The sequence below is a fragment of the Capra hircus genome, chromosome 27 (genome assembly GCF_001704415.2).
Source record: "Capra hircus breed San Clemente chromosome 27, ASM170441v1, whole genome shotgun sequence".
Lineage (NCBI taxonomy): Eukaryota > Metazoa > Chordata > Mammalia > Artiodactyla > Bovidae > Capra > Capra hircus.
Window position 1 is genome coordinate 10,653,270 of NC_030834.1, and position 25,157 is coordinate 10,678,426.

The following is a 25,157-nucleotide window of genomic DNA, read 5'->3' on the forward strand; positions in this document are numbered from 1 at the left end:
GAACTGAACTGAAACTGCTAAAGTAATTAAGAGGACATGATATTTGTAGATATATAGACCTGCAGATTAATATAACAATCTAGACAATCCAAAAACAGACTCACAAATATACACTCAATTCATTTTTGACAAAAGTAAAAAAAAAAAAAGAACTTCAACCTAAATCTCAGGTTAAAGTAAATTAACTGAAAATAAACCAAATGTAAACAAACATAAATGTAAAACACAATATTACACATTTTTAGAAAAAAAAAATCTGTGAGACTATCTTCATGACCCAGGGTTTATAACTATAACTTATAACTAGGCTTATTAGACTTGACACAAAACACATGTTCTATGAAAGGAAAAATTGACAAATTGAAATGCTTTTCTATATGAGTTTCTCCACCATGTAAATTGCTTTAGCAAAGCAAGCAAGCTGAGAAGGTGAGAGAAAGAAAGTGTGCGTGCCAAACAGAAGTCACTGTCTTTTTTAAAACTAATCTTATAAATGACATTCCATAACTTTCACCATCTTCTCCTTCTTAGAAGCCAGTCAGTATATCCAGTGCACACACAGACGAAGAGCATTACATGGGGTGTGAATATCAGGAAGTGGGAGCATTGGAGCCATGTTAAAGATGCTGACCATAAGAGGCAAGTTCCCAAGGGGATAGGACTGCTCAACGCAGACAGAAAAACTGGCTGTTTGATTAACCGTCTTAAGCTTTTGTTTTATTTTTAATACATAAGGACTAAATGTCATTTACATAAAACACTGATTTACAACTGCTGCCTTATATTTTCTGGAATGTGTGCACTCATATTTCAGACTGACTCTCTGAGCTTCTGAATCACTTTTCTTCTCCCTTTATTTTTTAGCTACATAAATAGTACTACATGTACATCACAACATGAGCTCATACATCGCTATAGCTGTGCTCTCCCAGTGCAGACTTCTGCTTTGGGTCCTCTAAATTTCTCACACTTATATTTTGACAATACAGATAAAATATGCATACTCAATTATGATTTTTCTGAAGTACGAAAAATTAAAAACACAAAATTAGAATTTTATGATTTAAAGCCATCAGAATTCAAAGATCTAAAAAGAATCAACTGTCAGTAGACTCTTGTGCTTAAAAATGCATCTTCTCCCGTGAGGACTGATGACAGATTAATCCAAAAAGTCAGTGTGATTTGATAACCGAGGCTTGGTTTAATGATCTTTTCAATATCACACGGGAACTAAATGGCAGCGCCAGGTTCAAATCCTTTCTGTGTGATTGGGATAGTCATCGTGGAATACAGTGTCTGATAATTACATAATTTAACACAGGTAAATACAAGTGAATATGCTTGTTACCATCTGTGCACCACACGCGGTGCCATCAGCCACATAGGTATAATCTCCTCCACCTGATCTCACTGATGACGCAGTAGTTATGCACAGAAGTCCTTGGGAATATGAATAAACTGCAGATCGAACATCACTTCTATAAGTACTATTTTGTGGCCAAACACAAGCTAACTTTCCACAAAGAACATCCCTGGAGAGGGGGAAACAAAACTATGTCTTATCATTCTGTCCTTTAATGAAACTTAAGTTTTAAATAAGTATTGTATCACATCAATGCTAACATACATGTTGTTTAACCAATAGTAAAAAAAAAAATCAGAAAAATGCCAAATGTCACTGTACGCTAGGGTGCACATCTGAATGTGGTACGATTAATTGGCACAGCAGCAGCAGAACTGAAATCTACACAATGAACTGAGATGTTCAGACATGCCTTTGTTGCCCATTTAAGTACTCAGTTTTGTTATCTAGTCCATTACGCCGATCACACTCAGAAAATTCCCACTTTGATAAAGCTTGAGCAGTCTGCTGGTTTGTTGAGAGTGGCTGACTGCATTTATTTATACTTTGTGCATATTTTGAGACCCTTCTAATTATGCTCACTGTAATGGTCATGATCTTTAGTCAGTAAATCAATCTAATATACAGACTGTTCCTTTTGATCCCAAGATTCTTTGAATATGTTGCTATTTCCAGTCATTCTGTATTCCTTTCCTGAGAATCCAGAAACTTTTAGACCCCATATTTGGCATAAGCCCTACCAGAGTTTATCCCATAAATAGTTTATTTACTTATCAATGGGTAGAATACTGGCTTCTCTAAGAGACTTCCAATATTCCTAGTTTATGCCCTGGAAAATAATCGATGTCACTTCTTGCTCTTGGAATCACTCAAATCTACCAACTCTCATCCTCAACTGAAAAAGCAATTCTTAGTTATTGATATGTGTTTGTTGAGCATGTCACTGTTATCTCTTTAAATGTCTTTCATTTGAAAATTTATTAGATCAGTTAGACCTAATTGATATCTATAGGACATTTCACCCCAAAACAATGAATTTCACCTTTTTTTCAAGTGCTCATGGAACCTTCTCCAGGATAGATCACATCCTGGGCCATAAATCTAAATTTGATAAATTCAAAAAAATCGAAATCATTCCAAGCATCTTTTCTGACCATAATGCATTAAGATTAGATCTCAATTACAGGAGAAAAACTATTAAAAATCCCTTTGTTCTAAAAGACCATGGGGAGGCTTTTTTTTTTTTTTAATTGATCTATTTATTTGGCCTTGTGGTTTGCAGGATCTTAGGTCCCTTGACCAGGGATTAAGTCTATACTCTCGGCAGTGAAAGCATGGAGTTCTAACTATTGAACTCCTGGGGAATTCTCCATGGGAGGTCCTTTTAAAATAACAGATTAGTTTAATGGTATCAAGAAGTGAGGGCTTCTCAGGTGACACAGTGGCAAAGAATCTGCCTGCTAAGATGTGGGTTCAGTTCTTGGGTTAGGAATATCCCCTGGAGTAGGAATCTCAACCCACTCCAGTATTCTTGTATGTATAATTTCATGGACAGAGGAGCCTGGTGAGCTACAGTCCATGGGGTTGCAAAAGAGTCGGACATGACTGAGCAAGAATGCATCAAGACGTGAAGATTGAAATGAGAGTGGGATTCCATTTCCAAATCTTTTTCCAAGTTTCTCTCCTTCCAGTCTCATTTTTCTTGTTTCTCAGATTGAAATAACTTCTGTTTATTGTTGCTCTATTCTCTTTGTATAGAATGTATCTCAAAATATCTTAAACCAACTTTACATGATAGATCTTTTTTTAGTCTGGCTATTGAAATCCTCTTCCAAAGTACATTCTTTCAAAATTTACATTTATGGTTGAATTCTTGGAACTGGCAATCTGCTTGAATTCCTGGAATCTGCTGAAAGCAGATGAATTGAGCTATTGAATTCCAATCTCATCTAGTATATTTTGGGAGAATTCATTTACTACCATCATCTCAGATGAAGTCCGCTTAAGTCATGCTTGCTAACTTTCACAGTTCCTTCCACCTTTGCTTTTCCTTCTTCTGTATCTTAGACCAAGATATGTATGTATGGTGCACACATACCTCTGGTCATCAGAGAGAAATTGAGGCTGACTTACCACCACCTCCTGCCTCTGTGGGCATCCTCTGCGGTGTAACTCAGTCTGCTCTCAATTGCTTTCTAATATGGTGTGGCTGATTATATTCCATCTTTTAGAGATTATCAGCCTCTCTTCATGAGATCTCCCTTCATCAGCATTCACTTCATGATTCCAGACTTCCTCTTTTAATCTGTTAATTTTCCGGTGTTGGGGCACGTAGGAATTTCTGCATTCTCTACACATCATAATTAATCCGTAGCAGACTCATGTGGAGGCAGATGGTGCAGGATACTGTCTTAGTCCCATTGAACTAAACACCTTCTTCAGCCATTTGTATTTTTCATAAAGGAACCAAGTTGCTTTTTAGCCATGCTGAGTGTGGTACTTTCCTAAGGGTTTTACAAATTTTTTTCTGATTTTTTCCTAGGAGTTAAAGAAAGTCCTACTTCCCTCTGGAGCATTTGACTTTATCTCAGTTTTTTTTTAACATGTTCTTCCCACTTTCTGTCCTTTTTTTTTTTTTTTTTTTTTTAATCAACATTGTCTTTATGTCCTCTCTTAGTTCTTGAATGTGGCTCTGTTACTATTCTTTAAGGCATCTTAAGGTATCAGTCCAGTTCAGTTCAGTCACTCAGTCATGTCTGACTCTTTATAGCCACCACCAAAAAACTATACCTATGTGTAAAACTTGAATTTGGAGATAAGGACATGCCCACGAAATTATTAGCATCATCAAGGACATAGACATATCCATCACTTCCCAAAGTTTCCTCTTGCCCTTTGTATTATAATCATTTTTTTATGGATGTGGTGAGAACAGTTAATAAAAGGTTTAACTCTGGGGAAAAGTTTTAGTATACAATAACATGTTTTTAAAAGCTATAGGAATTAAGCTGTATAGTAGATTTCCAGAACTTATCTGCTGCTATCATTTTCTAGCTTTATTGAGGTATAGTTGACAAGATTATAAAGTATGTAAGTATACAAATTGATGATGTGATACATGTATACATTTTGAGGGTCTTCCCTGATAGCTCAGTTGGTAAAGAATTTGCCTGCAATGCAGGAGTGAAAGTGAAGTCCTGTCTGACTCCTTGCAACCCCATGAATGCAGGAGACCCCAGTTCAATTTCTGGGTTGGGAAGATCCACTGGAGAAGGGATAGGCTACCCACTCCAGTATTCCTGGGCTTCCCGTGTAGCTCAGCTGGTAAAGAATACACCTGCAATACGGGAGACCTGGATTCGATCCCAGGGTTGGGAAGATCTCCTGGATAAGGGAAAGGCTACCCACTCCAATATTCTAGTCTGGAAAATTCCACGGACTGTATAATCCATGGGGTTGCAAAGAATAGGACACAACTGAGTGACTTTCACTTTCACTTTACATTGTGAAATGATTCACCCTGTTAGGTGAATTAATACATTCAACATTTCACTTTTTATCCTATTTTTGTTATAAAAATCCTATTTTGAATACATTTAAGCTCTACTCTCAGCAAATTTCACTTATATAATAATTATATAATTCTATTGCCTAATTATATAATAATTATATAGTGTTTTCACCATGTTATACATTAGATCTTCAGATCTTATTCATCTTACAACTGAAAGCATGTATCATTTTACCAATTTTTGTTTTCCACTGGCAATTACTTTTCTACTCTCTGTTTCTATGAGTTCATTTTTATTATTACAGCAGTATTATAGCAAACAGAAGTGACAAGAGAAGGCATTATTGCCATGATCTTGATCTCAGGGGTAATACTACCAGCTATTATTTTTAAGTGTAGTGTTAATTGTGGGTTTTCATTTATTGCTTTCATTATGTTGAGGTACAGTCCTTCTACACTAATATGAAGAGAGTTATTATAATGAAAGGATGTTGAATTTTGTCAAATGCTTTTTCTATACCCACTGAGATGATCATATGATTCTTATCCCTTTATTTATTAATATGGTGTATCACATCGATTGATTTGTGGATATGAAACCATCCTTATACCTCTGGAATATTACCCACTGGATCATGGTTTATGCTCCTTTTAAAGTTTTGTTAAATTTGCTTTTTTGTCAATATTTTCATCTATGTTCATCAAGGATATTGGCCTCTTATTTCACTTCTGGTAATGCCCTTGTCTGTCTATGGTATTAGGGAAATGCTAGCATTAAAAAATGATTTTGGAAGTGTTCTCTTCCAAATTTTGGAAGATAAGAGATGGCAGGGAAGGTGTCTCTCAGTTTAGGAGATGAGTGATTCCATCTGTTCCCTCTGCACTGAGCCCACTTTCTACCTTCAGTAATAAACACCAAACTTCTCTTAGTCTCCTTATTAACAGGGAAAAAAAGATAAGTAAAAAAGAGTTAAATTGCATAAAAGGAAAATATACATAATGTTATTTGAAACTATTCTCCAGATACACAATTTATTGTCCATTACTATTTAGTGTCACTTGACAAGAAATAGAGACATTTTATAACTCAATGAAACAGTCATTTTCTATATACATACTTTTGCTCACAAGGTAATGGTTGGGAATTTTTAAAACCACAGTTTCCAAAACTGTTATGCAAAGAGTTAACTTCTTCAAAACAGGCAAATGGAGCACCTTGAGCACCTTAAAATGAAAAACATGTTCATTAAATTATTATTCTTGATGCAAATAAAATATTTCTCAATAAAAAGCTAATGAAACTCATGGCATAAATAAAAATATTGTGGTCTTGGTCATGCTTTTTTTTTTTTTTTTATTCCTATGTGTATCTTGTTGATGGGTTTCCCAGGTAGCTCTAATGGTAAAGAAACTTCCTGCCAACACAAGAGAGATAAGAGACAGCAGATTTGATAACTGGGTCAGGAAGACTGCCTGGAGGAGGACATGGAAACCCACACCAGTATTCTTGCCTGGAGAATCCCATGGGCAGAGAAGTCTGGAGGGCTACAGTCCATGGGGTCGAACAGAGTTGGATATCACTGAAGAGACTTAGCACACACCCTGTCAATGCAAGTATAAAGAAATGATTGTCTTATCTGATAGAAAATAGAAAATGATTATCTATATCATAGCAAAGTATCTTATAGTTAAAAACAATTTCCTGACCCCTCCCTGTGGGAATGCCTCTTTCCTAGTCCAATGTACATCAGGCTTGACCTTGTAACTTGCTCTACTTAATGAAATGAGAGATTTGAAACATCAGTTGCGGTAAAACCTTCAGAATTAGTAGATGGGGTGCCATATTCTTATCTTGCTTAATGCAAGATAAGCAAGGCTTTAAGTAGATGCTCTTTAATCAGTTTGAGTGTCTTAGTGAAGACAGAGCAGAATATAGCAGAGTAATTGTATTAGATATGTAAATCTCAGAGATTTGAGGTTCATTTCCATTTCAATAAACAGAAAGACAGGTACCTAGATGTGGAATTCTACTGTGAAATGCACCTAAAATGTGGCATTGCAATTGAAGCCTGCCAGTAGATGGCAAGAAAGAGAGTAATGCCCTGCATGCAATTTTGAAACTTCTTGAGAAACTATCTTCTCAATAATTTAAAGGTAAATAATGTCTTTAGTGAGCTTACTTCCCTGTGCAAGGTGGTCAGGAAACAGAATGTGTCTTAATTACTCTTGACTGAATTTAACCAAATGGTGCAAGTAGTCAAGAAAGAGATAAGGCAAACTCAGAAAAAAAATCAGTTATTTCAGAAACAGGAATAAAAGAAAATAAAGTTCATCCTACAGGTACTCGGGTGGATGATGACAGGTGCTAACTGATATAAACTAGAAAGTCATTATGTCCAGTTGGTTGTTCTGTGCCTAAACCATGGTGAGTAGGTTTTTGTTTGTTTTTTAATGACTATTAACCTGATTGATTAATACAAAGATCACATTCTTGTTCATGCCCATGTGTCTATCCCAGAATTCTTGTCTATAATCTAATCTCTCTGCATCCAGGTTCACCACCAACCACCTTGGCCCTTTGTCACTGTCCATAAATACATCTATAATCCAATCTCTGAACATTTCTTCTTCATAGGAAATGAATGATCACATGATCAAAATCTTTTAAGGCATCCTCCCAAGTGAGACTGCAGCGTGGCTACTATCTTTTTTCAACTTATAACCAGTTACTGAGCCAACACACCTATAAAACTAGCCTAGGCTTATTCCTTCTGCATCCACCAGTCATAATGAAATCCCATGTATCCATTGGTAAGAGCCAAGGAGAAGCAAAGGTATAAGAGGGTAGAAAGACAAACTGTTCTAGATTTCCTGTTCGTGAATTTTTCTTCTGCCTCTCTTTTTATTGAGCTTGAATCTGGATGAATGTATGACTTCTATCTATTGAGCCATCTGACTTAAGGGATCTGATATAACTGAGTTTATGATGAGTAGTTCTCAGCATACTGGATATCTGAAAGCCAGATTGTTTATCTCTACAGGGGCAAATAGTGTGCCCAGAGTTGTTTGTCAAGTTAGTGCAGTTTTCCAAAATGCAGCTAGAATGGGCTTCCCCAGTGGTTCAGAAGGTTGTTCAGCACAGCTTTGCTTCAGGAACCCCAGGGAACTACCCTGCTATTTTCCTAAGAAGCTTGGTAGAAACACCACATGGCATTTATTTTTCTCATAACCCACACCTCTAGTAATGGGTCTTCTGTGTTTTATGATTCAAAATGCAGGGCTGTTTGCATTGCAGCTTAGATATGCTGCAGGGGCTTATTCTGTTTTTTTTTTTTTTTTTTTTTTTTAACCTCCCTCGATATTAGCAACATTTCATGTCACCTGGTAAATGGAATCAAGCAGCACTTCCCCATCTACTGCCTCTGGAACCCAAAGAAGACCACCTTTGGTTTCCGTACTTGTTTCTTTTCATATGAAATGCAAGATACGTAGGGTTTGTCTTTTACTTTGCAGCGGGTGTCAGGTCATGCCCCTGATCACGGGACTCCTAAAACTTTGCTGATATGACAGGGTCCTGAATATTCCTTCAGTGTATCTCCTGCCCTTTTGTAGCACATGTATTTTACTTAGTCCTCCTACATTCTAGCTTGTTCTCGTTTAGTCACTAAGTGGTGATTGACTCTTTTGTGACCCCATGAACTATATACTATATACTAGCCAACCAGGCTTGTCTGTCCATGAGATTTCCCAGGCAAGAATACTGGAGTGGGTTTCCTTCTGCAAGGGCTTTTCCCAACCCAGTGATTGAACCTGCATCTCCTGCATTGGCAGGCAAGTTCTCTACCACTGAGTCACGAGGGAAGCCCATTCTAGCTACATTTTGCTTATCTAGCCAGGTTAGTACAAAATCAGTGACAGTGTGGATCAACATGACCTTTTCTGGGATGTCCAAATCTCTTCAACTACATGTGGCTGAATGCAGCTATATTTTAACCCTAAATTAATACCATCATCCATTCCATGTGAATGCAAGCTGCTTCTCTTTCTCTTTTCAGGTAGGAATAGAAAAGAATATATATATTTGCCAAATCAATGGCTGCACTCCTACTACATATCTAAGGTCATGTTGATCTGCTCTAGTATAGTCACCACACTGGCAGAGCAGGTGCAGTTACTTAATCTACTACTTGCTGATATTGGCAATAGATAGTTATCTTCCAGGGACCCTCTGGTTTCTGCAAGGGTCCAGTTGGTCATTCAGTGCAGATATTGTATAGCCAACAAGTCTGCATCCTTTACACCTTTAAGCAAAGCACTAATTTCTGGAAGGACTTTCTCTATGGCCTCCCCAAACTAACCAAGGAACTAATGATGCCATTGCACAAACTACCATGATGTGAACTCCAAGAATACACTCTAGGATGGAGAAAGAACTACCAAATGGACTTTTGAATCTAGGGGACCCATTATAAACTGAAACTTGGCAAGGGTTCTTAATCATTTCCTGACCCCTCTAAGTGCCCACTCTCATGGAGAGACCATGGTGAAACTGGGTTTCTGAAAGTTGCTTAGAATTTGAACAGGGAATATGATATTCAGTAAGGTAATCCTTTTTAGTCTCTCAGTCATCCATTCTTTATTTTCTTTGGTGGTACAAAGAAGACTATACCTTTGTAGGCTGCCCATATCACACAACAGAATAGAAACTATATTCTATAATATTAGCCATCTTTCTGACAGTTGGTAAATCAGGTATCCACATCTGCTACTCTGTCCCGTGCTTATTATAATAATTTTATCCAGCTGTTTCAGGCACTACTATCTGATTTTGATTTTTTCAAGAGCTTATCATGCCAATTACCATCAGTGAACCTCCTTCTATATTATCCCCTCCTACCATTATTGCCTTGGCCTACAGAGAAGGCCGTTATTGAAATTTATGGTGATTCTGATACCCTTCTCACCAGCACATCCCAAGGCCATGGTCCTTCCTGTTGGGCTTAATTATTTGGCCTTACATAAGTAGCATGTACATTACAGAATATCCACTTCCCTGAGCCTTTCCTTCCTTTACTCCACTAAGTGGTACAGCAATTCTTTCATTTAAAATTCACTTAGAATGGGCCACCATATCGTCACCGTGCTTATTTAACTTATATGCAGAGTACATCATGAGAAATGCTGGGCTGGATGAAGCACAAGCTGGAATCAAGACTGCAGGGAGAATTATCAATAACCTCAGATTTGCAGATGACACTACCCTTATGGCAGAAAGTGAAGAAGAACTTAAGAGCCTCTTGATGAAAGTGAAAGAGGAGAGTGAAAAAGTTGGCTTAAAGCTCAACATTCAGAAAACAAAGATCATGGCATCCAGTCCCATCACTTCAGGGCAAATAGATGGAGAAACAGTGGAAATAGTGGCAGACTTTATTTTTTGGAATCCAAAATCACTGCAGATGGTGACTGCACTCATGAATTAAAAGACAGTTACTCCTTGGAAGAAAAGTTATGACCAACTTAGACAGCATATTAAGAAGCAGAGACATTACTTTGCCAACAAAGGTCCATCTAGTCAAAGCTATGTTTTTTCCAGTAGTCATGTATGGATGTGAGAGTTGGGCTATAAAGAAAGCTGAGCACAGAAGAATTGATGCTTTTGAACTGTGGTGTTGGAGAAGACTCTTGAGAGTCCCTTGGACTGCAAGGAGATCCATCCAGTTCATCCCAAAGGAAATCAGTCCTGAATGTTCATTGGAAGGACTGATGTTGAAGCTGAAACTCCAATACTTTGACCACCTGGTATGAAGAGCTGACTCATTTGAAAAGACCCTGAGGCTGGGAAAGATTGAAGGTGAGAGGAGAAGAGGAGAACAGAGGATAAGATGGTTGGATGGTATCACTGAGTCAAGGGATGTGAGTTTGCATCAACTCCGGGAGTTGGTGACGGACAGGGAGGCCTGGCGTGCTGCAGTCCACGGGGTTGCAAAGAGTCGAACAGGCTGAGCAGCTGAACTAAACTGAACTGAAGTCACCTAGAATGGGCCATCATGTTATTTTCAATGTTTTTGAAAACAATCCCAGCAAAAATGTTTACTATCTTCTAGTATCCATACAGAATGTTGATTCCTCAACTTTGGGAGAATGATTCCTTAACAATAAACTCTCTCCTACCAAGTCTTATGGCCCTGATCCAGTCTTATTACAAAGGACTCTCAGAATCCAGTTCCATGCATATCCCTTGGTTTCAGCTGTAACTGCTAACTAGGACCTACAGCTCTGTTGGTGTAGATCCCTGCTGTTGTTCAGTCACTAAGCAGTGTCTGACTCTTTGTGACCCCATGGACTGCAGCACAGGCTTCCCTGTCCTCTGGAGATCCTGTAGTCTGCTCAGATTCATATGCATTGAGTCTGTGATGCTTTCCAGCCATCTCTTCCTCTGCTGCCCTCTCCTCCTTTTGCTTTCCATTTTTCCCAGCATCAGGTCTTTTCCAATGAGAGCTCTGTTACTCCCGTATAAGCTCCAGGACATCTGGGCTCTAGTTTAAAAGAGCTCTGTGTCTTAACTCTATCTTAAGTTAGTGCCCAAAATGTAGGGGCAGAAACTCAGGGGGATACATTTTGTGTGACAGGTGTCAACTACAACTTGGTGCTTGCCGAGAGCATTTGCCATCTGCCTCTGCATAGATGGAATCTTCTGCAGCTGCAGCTGTTGACCTTTGACCTGCTCTGAAGGGCGTTCAGGGTGGAGAATGAGGCACTCTCTGCTCCAGGAAAACTGATGGAACAGGTCTTTAGATAGTTAGATATTTTCAGGATTTGATTTCATGATCCCAAACCTTACATCTCCTCATATCTAGAAAAGTATGAAATCCCTTCATGGTGACATCAGCTCCTCATGATTAGCAGAAAACCTCTTGTAAAATATGCACTTGATTTCATGTACTCCACCTTTGCCATAATCATATGCATTAGCCTTCTTCCACTACATCTTTGGAGCAGTTTCTCAGAGCTATCTGAGGGGCTGTCTCCCAGGCTGCAGTCCCAATCTTGCCCCAGATAAAATAACTTGCACGCCCACATTGTTCATCTTTTCTTTAGCCAACACAGACTTCTGTATATTTTCAAGCAAGGGGAACATCCCTATGCCAGATTGGATGCAGGTGTTGGTATGACACGGGGCAGTTTGATATTTTATAGATTCAAAAGTTTCAGAGAAGTCTGGATGCTCAAAAGTTTAGGGGACATATCTTTAATTCCTCCCATCCTCAATGCAAAATTCTCATTTTCTTCCCAACCAGATCTTTAACATGGCAAAATAGATTTGATTGACAATTTAACCTTTTCTGGAGTTCCTTCAACTTGGGAAGTCTTCAACTTTCTCTATCCTCTGATTTTAACTATATAAGTTAATAGGGAGGCCCTTCCACTCAGTCTGAATTCAAATCATCCTATTGCAGGGAAGAGCCAATTCTGACTCCATGTTGGAACAGTTTCTTTGACTTGCTTTTCATTGTTTTGGCTATTATGAGTATACATAATGGTCTGCATCACAGAACCCTGCTACTCTGCCTGATTGTTAAACTAAAATGCCTTTGTTCAGCTCATAGACAACTAACATGACCCTACCCTCCTGTGAATGGCTGTGATAAAGAAGAGATTAATACATTCCTTCCACAAGCTTGTCATTCCTGGAGATGTTTTGGAAGACTGGTGGCCTTTTCTACTTTATTTCCTCACCACCTCTCTCTCTCCCATTCTACTTTTTTATTTCCTCACCTCCTCCATCTCTGTTCTATAAAAGAACCTGATAAGATGGTTATTCTGAAACATTAGTCTGCTACCTTCTTGGCTGGCTGGCTTTCTGAATAAAGTCATAGTCCTTACCTCAACACCTTGTCTCTGGATTGTTGGCCTGTTGTGTGGCAAACAGAGCAAGCTTAGACTCTGTACCAATATCTTTTTGCTATCTTTTCCCAGATTCCAATGTTGCTTTTTAATATTATTCAGTTCCATTGCCCCGGCAATTACTATTTCCGCATACAGTTCACTCATACCAGCTGATACAAGGTATACCCTGTCACTAGCATCCTATCCCTGTTCATTCTGTGAGCACATTGTCAGTTTCCACCAGTGATGAGGTGTTCATCAATTGCCTGTTAGTGAGTGATGTCATTCTGAAAATGTATCTTGTATTTTCTCGCACTGCTGTCAGTAACGAGAGTTAATGGCTGACCAGAAGTCAGCCTCTGGATGAGGTACAATATGTAAACTATTAGTGATCAGATCATCCAGACCATCAGGAAGTGAGAGGAAAGCAACAGGAGGGAGCAGAGAAGAAATCAAATTAAGATGCAGGCCCAGCAAAGATTTGACCCACTACAATTAGCTAGCCTTGGAGATCAAGGGGGTGAGTTGACAGCTGGAGGCTCTCTGATGACACACAGCAGTATTCTTCTTGTCCTCTACAACTCATTTTCCTTTCAACATTCTATTTTCTTTCCTTTAACTGCACTTTGTACAATTAGGAGCTTTATGTTTCTTTGGTGCATATGTATTTACTGTCTTTGTCTCTTGACTCTAAGCTCTGTGAGTACAGTAAGCATGCACATGTGTCCAACTTGAATATTATCAGCCCTGTGCACATACATTCTCACTATATATATATATTTAATGGACAAACATGATGACTATGATTGACTCTACAGATGCTTTAAAAGTTTAAGTTTACTTAAAGAAATAATGCAGAATGTAAGCAATTTTTGTTAATTTGTATGTCTCATATAGTAGGCTACTACAAGAACTGCTTTTTGCCCATAGTTTTGGCAACAACAACAAGAAAAAAAAAAATGCCTGCTTGAGATAAGAATCGAGTGAATGAATCAGCTCAGTTCAGTTCAGTGGCTCAGTCGTGTCCGACTCTTTGTGATCCCATGGAATGCAGCATGCCAGGCCTCCCTGTCCATCACCAACTCCTGGAGTTCACTCAAACGCATGAACATTAAGTTGATTATGTCATTCAACCATCTCACCCTCTGTCGTCCCCTTGTCCTCCTGCCTTCAATCTTTCCCAGCATCAGGGTCATTTCAAATGAGTCAGTTCTTCACATCAGGTGGCCAAATTATTGGAGTTTCAGTTTTAGCATCAGTCCTTCCAATGCATATTCAGGACTGATTTCCTTTAGGATGGACTGGCTAGATCTCCTTGCAGTCCAAGGGACTCTCAAGAGTCTTCTCCAACACCACAGTTCAAAAGCATCAATTCTTCTGCGCTCAGCTTTCTTTATAGTCCAACTCTCACATCCATACATGACTACTGGAAAAACCATAGCTTTGACTAGATGGACCTTTGTTGGCAAAGTAATGTCTCTGCTTTTTAATAAGCTTTCTAGTTTGGTCATAACTTTTCTTCCAAGGAGCAAGCATCTTTTAATTCATGACTGCACCATCTGCAGTGATTTTGGATTCCAAAAAATAAAGTTTGTCACTGTTTCCACTGTTTCCCCATCTAATTCCCATGAAGTGATGGGACCAGATGCCATGAGATTCGTTTTCTGAATGTTAAGCTTTAAGCCAACTTTTTCACTCTCTTCTCTCACTTTCATCAAGAGGCTGTTTAGTTCTTCACTTTCTGCCATAAGGGTAGTGTCATCTGCATATCTGAGGTTGTTGATATTTCTCCCGGCAATCTTGATTCCAGCTTGTTTTTCCTCCAGCCCAGCATTTCTCATGATGTCCTCTGCATATAAGCTAAATAAGCAGGGTGACAATATACAGCCTTGGCATACTTCTTTCCCTATTTGGAACCAGTCTGTTCCATGTCCAATTCTAACTGTTGCTTCCTGACCTGGATACAGGTTTCTCAAGAGGCAGGTCAGGTGGTCTGGCATTCCCATCTCTTTCAGAATTTTCCACAGTTTATTGTAATCCACACAGTCAAAGGCTTTGGCATAGTCAATAAAGCAGAAGTAGATATTTTTCTGGAACTCTCTTGCTTTTTCCATGATCCAGCAGATGTTGGCAATTTGATCTCTGGTTCCTCTGCCTTTTCTAAATCCAGCTTGAACATCTGGAATTTCATGGTTCACGTATTGCTGAAGCCTGGCTTGGAGAATTTTTAGCATTACTTTACTAGTGTGTGAGATGAGTGCAATTGTGTGGTAGTTTGAGCATTCTTTGCCGTTACCTTTCTTAGGGATTGGAATGAAAACTGACCTTTTCCAGTCCTGTGGCCACTGCTGAGTTTTCCAAATTTGCTGGCATATTGAGTGCAACACTATCACAGCATCATCTTTTAGGATTTGAAATAGCTCAACAGGCTGGAATTACATCACCTCCACCAGCTTCGTTCATAGTGATGCTTCCTAAGCCCATTTAACTTTGTATTCTAGGATGTCTGTTCTAGGTGAGTGATCATTGTGATTATCTGAGTTGTGAAGATATTTTTGTATAGTTCTGTGAATTCTTGCCACCTCTTCTTAACATCTTCTGCTTTCTTTATTTCATACTATTTCTGTCCTTTATTGTGCCCACCTTTGCATAAAATATTCCCTTGGTATCTCTAATTTTCTTAAAGAGATCTCTAGTCTTTCCCATTCTATTGTTTACCTTTATTTCTTTGCACTGATCACTGACTAAGGCTTTCTTATCTCTGCTTGCTATTCTTTGGAACTCTGCATTCAAATGGGAATATCTTTCCTTTTTCCTTTTCCTTTCACTTCTCTTCTATTCACAGCTATTTGTAAGGCTTCCTCAGACAACCATTTTGCCTCTTTGCATTTCTTTTCCTTGGGGATGGTCTTGATCCCTGCCTCCTATACAATGTCACAAACCTCTGTCCATAGTTCTTCAGGTACTTTGTCTATCAGATCTAGTCCCTTGAATCTATTTCTCACTTCCACTGTACAATCATAAGGAATTTGATTTAGGTCATACCTGAATGGTGTAATGGTTTTTCCTATTTTTTTCAATTTAAGTCTGAATTAAATGAATATTTTTGTATGAAGAAATTAATAAACTACATCAAAAGATTGATTTTGACCTATTTGAATAAGTTTTGTGGAGATATTAGAGTGTATATTCCAAGAGGAAATTCACGAGTGGTTACATCTTTACTAAGCATCCTTATTTTCATTAGAACTCAAGAAGATGTCAAATGTTAAGTAACTCGGTTTGGTGTTAAAGGTTCATTTAATTAAAAAGAGTGTGGGAAGGACTCTTTCAGTCCAAAGAGTATGGCAGCCAGTCCCCCATTTCTGCTTTGTGGAGACGGAGCCAAGCTTTTGAGGTAAGGGTTGCAGGGGTCTGATGGATAATCAAAGTTGATGCTGAAATTGCAAAACAATCTATGACTATCATTTGTATTGGAAGTCGCTGTTCATCAAGTACATGTTGAAAGAAAACTATGTTATGGTCACTAATAAAAAGAGTGTGAAAGCTATCCAAGTGCCATTAAAGGCGGATTTGGGAATAGACGATGAAAGAGATGATAATCCTGTCCCTTTGTCAAATGTTAACGCAGTAGTATTTTAAAAAACAAACAAACAAACAAAAAATGGTCATTCTGTGGTGCACCCATCACAAAGACAATCCTCATCATCCTGAGGACAATGAGAACAAAGAAAAATGGACAGATGATATCTCTGAATATCTGAACAACTTCCTGAAAGTTCACCAAGGAACATGATTTGATCTTACACTGGCAGCAAACTACTTAGAAATCAAAGATTTGCTTGATGTTACCTGCAAGGCTGTTGTCAATATGATCAAGGGGGAAAGTAAGGAGATTTGAAAGACATTCAATATCAAAAGTGATTTTACTGAAGAAGGGGAAACCCAGGTATGCAAAGAGAACCAGCCATGTGACGAGAAGTGAAATTGTGTGCCAGATGCTGCAACAGTGCAGCAATTATTCCAAATATTAGCTGCCCTGTTTTGTTTATAATTGTAATATTAGAGACACAGACAACAAAAGCAGCAGCAAGTCAATTGTATTGGCAGAATTTTGTCCTCATTGCATGTGTAGTTTCAGTAGAGATTCCAAACTTATGGCTCAGTTTCTTCTAGTATGGTTAAAAGTTTCCTTTTTCTTTGCTCTGAATAAAATTGCACTGTTGGTTCTCTATAGAAAAAGTTTTAAAAACATAAAAGGATTGTGTCCTAGATTCAACTTATTGGATCTTACAGAGAGTAAATAAGTAATAAGTAAATTATTTAATTTAAAAGTGATGCATTAAACATTGGTCAAAACTTACTGTGGCAAAGACAAATAATATTTTCAAATGCAAATGAGCATTGTAAAAATAACAACAAAGAACCAAGTAAAAAGCAACATCTTGAAAACATAGCATAGAGAAAATAGCACTGATCTGTGATTCATGAAAGATGAAAGCTCTGTAGCTCTGGAGTTTTGGTTGTCACCTAACCTGAAACTTGTTACTAAAGATGAGTTTCAAATAATTAGGAAGATTAAAAAAAACTTACAGGAAATTTTAAAAAAATAATAATTAGGAAGACAACATAAAGCAGGTACTGTGTAATTTGGTACAAACTATAAACCTTGTGTTACAGCTGGGCAAATAACTGAAATTTGGTGTTCTGCTACCTTTACTCAGTTAGCAAATGATTTTATTTGTATGTCACTGAGTAATTTTGATTTATTCTAAACTTAATTTACTTCTTTAAAAATATAAAATTATATTGAGGTATTATGAATAATCACTGTCTGGAAAGGAGGGATATATGTATTAGTCATGTGAATTATTCTCAAAAATTGTTTAAAAAGTGAAGTATAAAAACAAATTTTAATCAATTGCCTGAGACTACTGTTATCCTATCAGTTCTTCAGTGAGGAAATATAATTCTATACTTTCAGAATGAAGTTCATTCTGAACATTTAAAGTTTCAGGCCACTAAAATTAGGTTATGAATGGTAAAGTTAGAAGTTCAGTAAAATTATGGAATCTACTAACTTGCTATTCCAATCTCTATATACATATATATAGCTCCTAATTTGAGCTGTAAATATGGATCTTTTTGATGAGAAAGTTAAGATCCAAACCAAAAACCAAACCGTAAGAAAAGGAATGTACAATACTATCCTCAAAGTTTGAAACACTCCTACAAAAACTAATTTTCCTTCATTCAAATTTAATCTTTACTGACCTTGTGATTCAGTTCTTCCAATTCTAGAGTTGTGTGATATCTATTATATCTTAGAGAGGGATCTAAATTTAAGATAAATATATAAGACAGGAACCTCCAGCCCCTGCCCAGGTGCCCTGGGACCCAGCACCTCCCAGCAGTGGGCCCAGACCAGACCCAGGACCCTGCAGGCCCTGCAGTCCACATCAAGAGTACCCTTTGAGCACACAGCTCTGGAGAATGGAGAGCAGTGTGCTGCTGGGTTCCATAGAAAGTGTGCTATAAAATGAAATCAACCCACCTGAAGTGTGCTGCATGCTAAGTTGTGTCCAAATCTTTGCAAATATGGACTGTAGCCCACCAGGCTCCTCTGTCCATGAGATTCACCAGGCAAGAATACTGGAGTGGGTTACCATGCCCTCTCACCCAGGGATTGAACTTGTATCTCTTATGTCTCATGCATTGGCAGTTGGATTCTTTACCACTAGTGCCACTTGGGAAGCCCCCAACCCACCTAATACATAGAAATGTAAATAAAGAATCAGGCAAAATGAGGCAAAGGAGGAATATGTTCCCCAGAAGTAAAAGGAAACAAAATGGAGATAAGCAATCTACTTATAAAGAGTTCAGGTAACGATCATATTAATACTAATATTGTGTATGTTAGTCACTCAGTTGTCCCTGACTCTTTGCCATATCATTTACTGTAGCCCACCAGGCTCTTCCGTCCATGGGATTATCCAGGCAAGAATACTGGAGTGGGTTGCCATGTTCTACTCCAGGGCACCTTCCTCACCCAGGGATCAAACCTGGGTCTCCTGCATTGCAGGCAGATTCTTTACCATCTGAGCTACCAGAGAAACCCCAATACTAATGTTAATTTTAATTTAAATTTTTACACTTAACTTTAAGTGTGTGGGGAAGCTGTCAAGTCACAGAGGCAGATAATGTTTCTAAAACCCAAAGTTTTAGTTGAAAAGTTTTGAGTTTTATCCTTAGCAACAGATTCGGCCAGTTATTTTCCTTGAAATGACATGCTCACTTCATTCATTTGTGATGTCTTCCAAATACCCAACTCTTAATCAACATCATTTGTCTCAATCATTATCTTAAGTAAAAATGGTGTTCCATGTCAAAGGTGGCTAGTTCAGTTCACAAATCAACCAGTTGCAGAAGTGCTTTACTGTGTCCTCTGGTATGAAAGTGCTTTAAATATCCACCCCAAGGATCATGCAGGATATTAAGAAGATATGTACCCTGATATTGAGGCTTAATAAAAGTATTAATTTTCTCTGCTTCATCAAAGACAAGAAAAAGAGAAATATATATAAAAAAAGCAATACCTTTTCCAAATACCTCGGCACACTGGTTGTCAGTAGTTTGGCATCGTCCGTTGTAACAATATGCATTCCCCAACCTGCACAACTGGCCATTCATGGCATATGTGTCAGGAACGCAATTACTGGAAGTCCCATTGCAATACTCGGTAAAATCACACTCTGGATCCACACTCTTTCTACAGGGAGTGCCTGCTACTGATATCTAGGAGGAAAATGAAAATCATGTCCCATGAGTGACTATTCTCAATTTCTTACTGAAGAGAAAGTGAGATGTGCCTGATTACAGCAAGTCCCCTACATATCAATGCATTCTACTCCATTTGGAAATTCTATTTGTTCATAAATCCAACAAAGTTAGCCTAGGCACTTAACTAACACAATTGGCTGTACAGTACCATACTGTAACAGATGTATTGTCCTTTTCACACAAATAATACTTAAAAAAAAATATTTTAAATCTTATAATATCTTGAAAAGTACATTAGTACAGCACAATAGCTGGTATCCAGGGGCTGGCATTGAGTGAACAGGCAAGAATTACTGACTGGAGGAGGAAGACCAGGTGAGAGATGGTAGAGCTGAAAGATCATCAGGAATAGGAGATGGAGGATGATGTTTCGATCATGCTTGATGTTAATAGCACGGGTTCTGGTTCCTTGGGGAAGCAAATGCACATTTGCCATATTTGACAGTTTGTGAGTTGAAGGTTCATAGGTAGGGAACTTACCATATTGATACTAGAGAGGATTACAGAGCCCTATTGCTGAGTTCTCCGAAGGAAAGGGCAGGCAGAGTATTCATCATGAAGCCTGAGGAAAAGTAACTATCTCAAAGGCTAAAAGGATCCTCCACCAGAGTTTTGTGTTTTACATCAAAAGACCACCAGACTAACCAGCATTTGGATGGAGACAGATCAAACAGATGAAGCATACTTGCTCCTCAAAATTGGAGAAACACTGCCTCTACCATTTTCTTCTTGGAGATACCCAGGAGACAAACTCCCTGGTTTCATATACTCCATTATATTTAAAATAGATAACCTAATTTAATCTACTTAAAATAGATAGCAAAGACCTACTGTATAGCACAAGGAACTCTCCTCAATATTCTGTAATAACCTAAATGGGAAAAGAATTATGCATATATAATTTGTATAACTGAATCTCTTAGCTGTACACCCAAAACTAGTACAACATCGTAAATTAACTATAGTCTGATATAAAAGAAAAATTTTTTTTAAAAAGCTTCCTGGTTTTAATATCTTGCTTGGACTTTTACTAATTTACTTGTGTGAGTGAGACACATAATTCCTCATTTGTAAACTTGGGATAATAATCATTCTCTTGTAAGGTTCTTGTTAGTATTAAACTGAATTAATGTAACATGTGCTTGAACAACATATGGTAAACAATATGTGGAGTAGCCATTACCATTGCTGTCATCATCACCATTATATTTATCATTTGTGAGCTAAAATCCCCTTTTCATAGCTCAGATAAAGAGTACATTTATGATCATATCTTTAGTCCCTGTTGACTTAATCAGGCATCGTTGCCTTCTATGATGAAGTTCACCATGGCCAGAAGCTGACATTCTATGCATGTCGAAGTAACACACACACTCTACAATCCAGTTCCATTGACCTAATATTTAACAGACTGAGGCAAATGTGAGCAATACATGAATGAAATGCCATCTTATAAAGGACTGTATGAAGAAGAAACTCTTTCAACCTAGAATTCCATTCTTAGGAAATATATATTTCAATAATGACTGTGAAATAAAGACTTGCCCAGGAAAACAATAATTAAGACAATTGATTTCAGCAGATAGAAATTACAAGGAATAGTAAAGGAAGTCTTCAGATATAAGGAGTATGGTACTGAGCAGAAATTTACAGAAGGAAATAAAGAGACCCAGAAATGGAATAAATGATGCTAATTGCAAAATTCTGTTTTCTTCCTTTTACTTGTTCTAAAAAATAAGACTATATAAAGCAAAACAAGTAACAAAATATTTTGTGTTTATAATATGTGAGAAATGTTCTTTTATATAAGGTCCATCTCCATATATGAAGTGGTGTATTGTATGAAACCAAACTTTGATTGATCAAAGATCTGTAAACTCAGAGAAACTATTAATAGTAAAATGATTTTTTAAGGTTAAATAATAAACAAGTAGCAATGACAAAATCAAATCATGTTGTGCAGTTTTAGAGTCTATATTTAGTTTGCAGACCAATTGCAAGGCTCATTAATAGCTACTGGGAATTCAAAGTAGTACAGCCAGTTTAGAATTTGGGTTTACAGTTTCCTATAAAACTCCATATACACTTACTGTACAAACCAACAATTTCATTTATAGTTATCTAAGTGAAAAAAACCCTAATATTCATGCAAAATCTGCTTATGAATAATTTTATAGCAGCTGTATTTTCACCACCCCAAATGGAAAATGAACCAAATATCCCGCAACTGGGAACTGTATTAACAAACTGTGGTACATCCTTAAATTGCTTTCAATACTATTCAGCAATAAAAAAGGAATGAAATACTGATAAACACAACATAAATGAAGCTCAAATGCATAATGCTAAGAATTGTGGTGTTGGGGAAGACTTTTGAGAGTCCCTTGGACTGCAAGTAAATCAAACTAGTCAATCCTAAAGGAAATCAATCCTGAATAGTCATTGGGAGGACTGGTGCTGAAACTGAAGCTCCAATACTTTAGCCACCTGATGTGAAGAACTGATTCCTTAGAAAAGACCCTGATGCTGGGAAAGATTGTAGGCAGGAGAAGAACAGGACAACAGAGGATGAGATGTTGGATGGCATCACTGACTCAATGGACATGAGTTTGAGCAAGCTCTGGGGGTTGGTGATGGACAAGGAGGCCTGGCATGCCGCAGTTCATGGGATTGCAAAGAGTCGGATATCACTGTGTGACTGAATTGAGGATGCCTATTTATAATGTTTACACACATGAGATTCAATAAAATGCAATTTGCTTTTGCAAAACCAGAAATGCAGAAAACAGATCTGTAGTTACTAAGGCCTGTGGGTGGAGGTGTGAACTATCTACAAAGGGGCATGGAGGTAGGGGGGTTTGAGAGACCTGGTAATGAAATTGCCTATCCTTTGATTGTGGGGCTTGTTATAAGGTTGAATATGTTTGTCATAATACTCAGAAGCAGTCACTAAAATAATTTTACTCTAATGAATTATACTCTAATTGAAAAAAAATGAGCAAAAAGAATATATGGAATATTTGTGTGTATATAACTTACCAGAGTTGGAATTAAAGTATTTTGCATTATGAAACTTGCTTTCTAAGTGCATGCATATTGAGCCTGCACTTATTAACTCTTGTACTATATTCAATAATTTATGTAACCATTCCAACAACAGTAAACATTAAATTTGCCTTTAAGATTTGCTACTGCAAATTTTCCTGTAATTAATACTTTTTTTTCCTGAGCTTTCCACACATGGTCATGTTTCTAGGGTACATATGTAAGACATAAACTCATAATAATCAATTAACATAATAATTTATACTCTATTCGGAATATGCAAAAATTGCTCAGGAAAGGGATTAAAGTAATTCAAATTTCCAAAAACACCATGAAACAAAGATCTTTAGTCCCATTCCTTAGATAATATCTGGCATTGTTTTTAAAACTGCTATTTGGATAACTGCTCTATAATGTTATATTATCATTTTATTTGTGTTTATCTTAATTACTGCAGATGATCAGTGCACACACTGAACAATTATACTTTTCATTGTTGTAAATTGCTTGGGTACTCCATTTGCCAGTGTGTGTGGTGTGTGACTCAACTTTGATTTATTAATGTGTGAGGATTCTTTGTATTTTCACTACCCTACACTTTTGGACTTCACTTGTGGCTAAGCTGGTAAAGAATCCGCCTGCAGTGTGGAGGACCTGGGTTCGATCCCTGGGTTGGGAAGATCTCTTGAAGAAGGGAAAGACTACCTACCCACTCTTGCATTCTGGCCTGGAGAATTCCATGGAATATACAGGGCCTGGTGCACACAAGGTTCAGTATTCTTGCCTTGAGAACTCCATGAACAGTATGAAAAGGCAAAAAGATAGGACACTGAAAGACGAATTCCCCAAGTAGGTAGGTGCTAAATATGCTACTGGAGAACAGTGGAGAAATAACTCCAGAAACAAAGAAGAGACGGAGCCAAGCAAAAACAGCACCCAGCTGTGGATGCGACTGGTGATGGAAGTAAAGTCTTATGCTGTAAAGAGCAATATTCCATAGGAACCTGGAATGTTAGGTCCATGAATCGAGGCAACTTGGAAGTGGTCAAACAGGAGATGGCAAGAGTGAACATCGATATTTTAGGAATCAGAGAAAAAAAACAGACTGGAATGGGTGAATTTAAATGACCTATTATTACTGTGGGCAAGAATCCCTTAGAAGAAATGAAGTAGCCAACATAGTCAAAAAGAGTCTGAAATTCAGTACTTGGATGCAATCTCAAAAATGACAGAATGATCTCTATTCATTTCCAAGGCAAACCATTCAGTATTACAGTAATCCAAGTCTATGCCCTGACCAGTAATGCTGAAGAAGCTGAAGTTGAACAGGTTTATGAAGACCTACAAGATCTTCTAGAACTAACACCCAAAAAAGATGTCCTTTTCATTATAAGGGACTGGAATGCAAAAGTAGGAAGTCAAAAATACCTGGCTGCTGCTGCTGCTGCTGCTGCTGCTGCTGCTGCTGCTGCTGCTGCTGCTGCTCAGTTGCTTCAGTCATGTCCGACTCTGTGCGACCCCATAGACGACAGCCCACCAGGCTCCCCCATCCCTGGGATTCTCCAAGCAAGAACACTGGAGTGGGTTGCCATGTCCTTCTCCAATGCATGAAAGTGAAAAGTGAAAAGTGAAAGTGAAGTCTCTCAGTTGTGTCCGACCCACTGCGACCCCATGGACTGCAGCCTTCCAGGCTCCTCCGTCCATGCAAATCTGGCTTTGGAGTACAGAATGAAGCAGGGCAAAGGCTAATAAGAGTTTTGCCAAGAGAACGCACTGGTCATAGCAAACACCCTCTTCCAACAACACAAGAGAAGGCTTAACACATGGATATCACTAGACGGTCAATACTGAAATCAGATTGATTATATTCTATGCAGCCAAAGATGTAGAAGCTCTATACAGTCAGCAAAAACAAGACTGGGAGCTGACTGTGGCACAGACCATGAACTCCTTATTGCCAAATTCAGACTTAAGTTGAAGAAAGTAGGGAAAACCATTAGTCCATTCAGGTGTGACCTAAGTCATATTCCTTATGATTATACAGTGGAAGTGCCGGGAGCCAGTGTGAGGAATTCCACCCATGACAAGGTCATGCGGCAGAGCTCTGATGGCAAGGCTAATCAGACCTCAGGTTTTCCCCCTGGAATTTCCTGAGCATCCACCCCCCAAAAAATAATAATCTGCCTGCTTTTCCACTCTTCTGACATTCTCTGGAAAAAGTCAATTCAGGGCTTTAGTCTTCTGCATTTGAAAGAGTGTTTCAATCCAAAAACCCCTCTGATGGCTTTCTAGCCTGCCTGCAGGACTGGCACAGCTGCGCATGTGATTGTTTGAGGCCTCCTGACCACAGGAGGCACAGGAAGCTTAAAACATCCTAGGAATGTAGGGGCTTCCGAGGAGTCAAAATCATTAGAATAGGACTGATTAAAAGTTCCACTTGTTGAGCCAATACTTGCTGCCAAATTTTCATATGCTTTACTTTTAGATATAGTTGGTATATAGAAAAATAAG

General features: G+C 38.1%; 1 protein-coding gene and 1 pseudogene across 1 annotated transcript in view; one reads left to right on the plus strand and one right to left on the minus strand.

Annotated features, from left to right (window-relative positions):
* The window catches only part of ADAM18 (ADAM metallopeptidase domain 18), a 141,761-nt gene that overhangs the window by 33,701 nt on the left and 82,903 nt on the right, over positions 1-25,157 (minus strand). Inside the window, exons 14-16 of the mRNA XM_018041761.1 lie at positions 19,358-19,556; positions 5,993-6,098; positions 1,349-1,532 (exon numbers count right to left, since the gene is read on the minus strand). Of these exons, the coding sequence (XP_017897250.1) occupies positions 1,349-1,532; positions 5,993-6,098; positions 19,358-19,556 (489 nt within the window). The remainder of the gene's footprint in view (positions 1-1,348; positions 1,533-5,992; positions 6,099-19,357; positions 19,557-25,157) is intronic.
* LOC102174625 lies at positions 13,224-16,746 on the plus strand (annotated as a pseudogene).